Source organism: Cyprinodon variegatus, unplaced genomic scaffold (assembly GCF_000732505.1).
Source record: "Cyprinodon variegatus isolate N-32 unplaced genomic scaffold, C_variegatus-1.0 Scaffold953, whole genome shotgun sequence".
Lineage (NCBI taxonomy): Eukaryota > Metazoa > Chordata > Actinopteri > Cyprinodontiformes > Cyprinodontidae > Cyprinodon > Cyprinodon variegatus.
In genome coordinates, this window is record NW_015151406.1 from 210,688 (window position 1) to 215,831 (window position 5,144).

The 5,144-nt window shown below is 40.4% G+C and overlaps 1 protein-coding gene across 1 annotated transcript in view; it reads left to right on the top strand.

Annotated features, from left to right (window-relative positions):
* adamts15 (ADAM metallopeptidase with thrombospondin type 1 motif 15) overlaps positions 1-5,144 on the top strand; it is a 31,312-nt gene that overhangs the window by 14,678 nt on the left and 11,490 nt on the right. The window contains 1 exon segment of the mRNA XM_015398698.1: positions 3,976-4,143. Within this exon segment, the coding sequence (XP_015254184.1) occupies positions 3,976-4,143 (168 nt within the window).

Genomic DNA, 5,144 nt, shown 5'->3' on the forward strand with positions numbered 1-5,144 from the left:
TGCAGCACTGAGATCCAACAGGATGAGCAAAGATACAAGTCCATTATCTGATGCCATGAAAATATCATTAGCAACCATCACCAGAGCTGTTTCAGTGATATGATGAGCTCTAAAGCCAGACTGAAACTCTTCAAAAAGTTCATTATGGTGTAAGTGATCGCACACTTGTTTGGCAACTACTTTCTCAAGAATTTTAGATAAGAAAGGAAGATTGGATATAGGTCTATAATTCACCAAGTCATCTGCATCAATAATTGATTATTCACAATTAAAACTATTAATTGTTTTGCTCACGAAACTCACTTTTAAACTGGAAGTCACCTCCAGCAGAACCAGAACCAGGCTCATATGTGTCTGTTGTTAAATAACAGGCAGTGCAGCTTTTTGGATATTTCAGGAGGAAATCGATATCAAAAAGGGACAAGGTTTTTCCACCCATTCCATTTTTAGGTTGCTATAAATGGCGAATTAAAAAAATTAATTTTATTACAGAATAACGTGATCACACCTTCAAAAAGTCCTTCCTTAATTCCTGCGAACAGATTACATTTTTATTGATTTTACAAATTAGCTCAGACTTTTCCTCACTGTTAATGAGGACAGGGTGACGTCATTGGATTGCTTTGAAATGAAGGGAATCATTCTTCCCTCATGGTTAATTTATTCTGTCATCATTACTAAACATCAAAATACTAACGTATTTGGCTGCTAGTTGAAACCTCAGTAAAACTCTACCCAAGTCCGTCTTTTATTGAATTCCTAAAACCTGAAAAAGAAAAGTTCAATACTTGTTAGTCTTGGGGATGTCACTTAAAATGTACAGTAACTAGTTAAGGATACTAGTTACTTCACCAAAATACGACTAAAATGATATGACTGGCATAAAATCAAATACAAACAGCATAAAAATAAAACAACAAGCCGGTCCCATCGAGGCGTAACCGGAGAAAATGACAGACGCAGTGTGCTCCTGATGTCCAGTCTGTTCCATAGGTTTGTTTTGGTCGCTGTAACCGCAGAAAATCCCGCTTCACAAAGATAGGATGTTATAGATAGGATGAGTCTTGATCTGAATTAACCTGTGTCATTAGGCACAGATGCACCGACTGATGTAATTGGGACAGAATACCGCAATTTTTTATATTTTTCAAAATGAAACATCACTCAGACTCTGATCGTTGATAAATTATATAAATATATATATATATACTTTTTTCTGTGTGGCCCGGTCCCAAATGACCGACGGTGGTTGGGGACCGCTGCTTTAGAGCACTTTTCTGTCACTGTATCAGTGGCTCTGGAACAGGAACCTCCAAAATTATAAGTCTGTCATGAGGAGCAAACTGCTAAAAAAACGAAGCATCACTTTCTGATGGAGTGCTTCCCATGAAAAAAGACCTTCCTCAAATATAAAACCTTTTATTCTACCTAAATAAGCAGCTGCCCATTGTTTTCCTTTCGCTAGGTTTGAAGCTATTTTGTCACACTGAATAGTAAAAATAAAAACATTTTTAAGGCAATCAAAGTTTCAGACCTAAGGCTTCAATGTTCCAAAGGTCAAACAGGGCGGAGTTGACATTATGCTGTGCAGCTTGTTCACTGCAGGTAGTACTTTTATGCAACATGATGTGAAGAGATAAAAAAGGAATATTTACATCTTTTATAACTTAACATCAAATAAACGGCAAAACAAATTTGAAACTATGAGAATAACACACACATGGGGGCTCCTCTTCCCTCTATTAAAGACATTTCATCCCAGCGCTGCGTGTCCTGAGCCCGTGACATCATCAATGACCCCTCACCCCCCCACCATGGACTGTTCTCCCTGCTGCCCTCTGGGAAGAGGCTTCGCAGCATTCAATGCAGGACCAGCAGGTTCTGCAGCAGCTTCTTCCCCACCACCATCACACTGATGAACTGTTGAGAAAACTTTAAATCATGTCACAGACTCTTCATCACACTGATAACACTTAACCTAAATACTGCATATTTGCACCATATATATTAATGCTCTGAACTTCCATATTAATGTGGTTTATTTGCACCATGTTTTTCTTTCTCCCACACTGTTTACATTTGATCACTTCTGAACTTTATGGAATGAAAATGTTCATTAACTGTCTGAAAAGCTGTACTAAATGAAATGTAACTACAATAAGAGTCTAAGTCCAATAAAATCGCAGTATTGCTTGAAAATAATCTAAATTTTGATTCTTGGCGAAACTGTTCATCCCTAACAGTTACCATGGAGACTCTGGGTTCCTTCTCTGATTAATGTTCAGGTTGCCCAGCTGGTGAATTTAGGTGGACGGCCATGTCTCTGGTTTCCATGTTGAGGAAGAACATAGAAGGAGTTTGGAAGCGAGCTAGATGATAAATTGAACAGAGGTGTTCAAAACCCATTTACACAGGGACAGATAAAACATTTTAACAAACCAAACATTATCTTCCTGGATAACCATTCAAAACAACTATTTTCATCATTTCAGACAAAAATATTCACCTTCTTGTATTATATTAAACTGCACTTCCAATATTCACAGCTGTTTGGCGCCATTTCCTTTTTTCCTCTGAGCAGCTGTTTTCCTCCAAACCTCTGAGGCCAGAAGCAGAATGAGTCCCGCTGCAGTTAGAGGTTATAATTTGATGAAATCTCCAAAAGTTCAGGGATAATATTTAGCTCATTTAGCTCAAAGCCCTGCCTGAGTCGTTCTTTTTTTCAGCCATTTTTCCAGTTTTACTCTCCTGCATCTCTTAGTTGAGTTGTGATGTTCATCCACTATGATATTTATCCTAACTTCCTGTCTGCTCGTCCTGCTAAAGCTAACACAACAACGAAGCTGTTGATGAACCCATTGACCGAGTGTTATTATAAAGCAGGAATGCCAGAGGGAACGTCGGCCAAACACGTGTGTAACATTCGCTCTGCATTTCTTAATACACAGAGACATTTTTCAGCGGCTGCACGAGTTCTGCTCCGAAAGCGCAGTGACACAAATTCTGAACGGGTCACACAGTTCAACCGTCAGGGTGGGGAAATATGCTTTTCCTTTTATCGGGAGCGTCCATTGGTGTCCAAGAGGTGCAAACGCACTGCAAGGACATAAATACTCTCTATCTTTCTGAGCTTACCTGTGTTTATGTGTGTTACCATCACGTAAACCAGAGTTTACTTAATTAGAAGCAGGTGGCAGTTATCAGCAAGTCTAAGTCATTAAGCTTCTGGAAAAGCCTTCCTAATTCCCCTAACTAAACATTATTAGACAGTTTTGGACTTTGCTTTAAAAGAAAACAGATCCACGTTAAGAATCGGACAAATTTAGTGACCTTCAGTCAGAATTATTCCATAATTATGGTTACAAAAAAGCTTGGGGTTGTTTGACAAACCTGCTAAGTGACATTTAATAAAACATTAAATAAGCAGGGGTGTCTGGTCTGTATAGTACAAAAAATGACACTTTGGAAATAATCCAGGATGCATTTAAACTTCAGCACCTAATGATGGTTATGTAAAATCACTAAAGCTTGGCGCTGTAATAGTTCCAATAAATCCCTAACAGCCTACAATGAATATGACCTTTATGCCAATAATGACTAAATGCAAACTGCTGACCGTAAACTGCACCCAGCAGTCTATGTGACAGCTTTATGGCTGTTTTCACTAACAGCTGTGTGAAAAGGTGGTTTCAAACAAAGCAGGAGTTGTGCCAGAAGCTGAATCCCACCCTCCTCTGTCCTCTTACACAACCAGCAAGTCCATAATTCCCCTCTCCAGAAAGTCAATTAATAACTGAAAAGGTTCAGCTAATAATTATATGAAGGGTGAACAATGTATAGGGAATGGTTTAATACATATTGCACTATTTCCTCTCTGAATCTGCCCGATAAGTCTTTGTAATAAAGGGAAAACAGGGCCTGTTGTGTCTGCCAAGCCATGACCCTGTTGTGTCGTCTCCCACCCTCTCCCTGCAGGCCATGTCTTCAACATGCCCCATGACAATGTGAAGGCATGTGAGGAAGTATTTGGGAAACTGAAGGACAACCACATGATGTCTCCCACACTGATTCAGATTGACAGGAGTCGGCCTTGGTCAGTGTGCAGCGCAGCCATCATTACCGAGTTCCTGGACAGAGGTCACGGTGAGTCGATGCTCCCTGAATGTTTTCATTTTGTTCAGCAGTCGTTACCCTGCTGTGGGCTACTTCCTTCTTTTCCTCCATCTTGATTTTAATATGTATCATGACCTAGTTCCTCAGCAGAACTGTTTCTGTCTCACTTTATGTAGAAAAACAAAGGCGAACCACACATTACACATGACATTCCCTCTCCATAAAAAAAAATGGATGGCGGGGGTTGGGGGGGACTGGTAGAATTGACCTATTTCTTATATTCGAGTTTTGGTTAATTAGTTAGAGTGATATGAGAGTTGAAAAAGGGTTGATAAATTTATGTGACTTAGTCAAAAAGGAAATGGCAGCAAATAGTGCACCCCTGAGTGAAAACGTCCCAGTTGTGCCCACTTAGCCAATTTCCCTCCCAGGTGTTTGTGGATAGTTTGTATAACAAGGGGTCAGTTGTAAATGGGGAGCAGATGTTTTGAATTTTTCGTCATTATTCTCTCCCTCTGGGTTCTCTTTGGCAGCATGGACTCTGGCAGGGTTGTCCTTTGTCCCTGGTCCCGTTCATAACTGTTATGGACAGGATTTCAGCCCCAGGCCAAAGGGGGTCTGTATGAATTTTATATCTGCTTTTTGAAGATGATGAGGTTCTGCTGGTTTTCTATATCATGTGCTGGGGTGGTTTGCCGTGGAGAGTTCTGCCCTTTGCTCTTTGTGTTCTGTATCCTTTCTACCATGTTGGTCTTTTTATTTTTACCAGCGCTGAGTTCTTTAGTTACCCTCTGTTGCCCCCTTGTGATGTTTTCCTTCCCCCTTGGCTTCCTCCTAGTAGGGGTTGCCTACACCTGCTCCCAATCTGCTGATTAGCCTGTCTTGGTTCTGTCTCCCAATATATACACCACCTCTGCTGTCACTCAGTGCTGTTTGTTCTTTTGTTGCTTCCTCATCTGCCACTCTCAGCTGATATCTCCCATATCAGCTGTGCTGCTGCCATCAATACCTTTGTTTCTAGATGTTGGAGC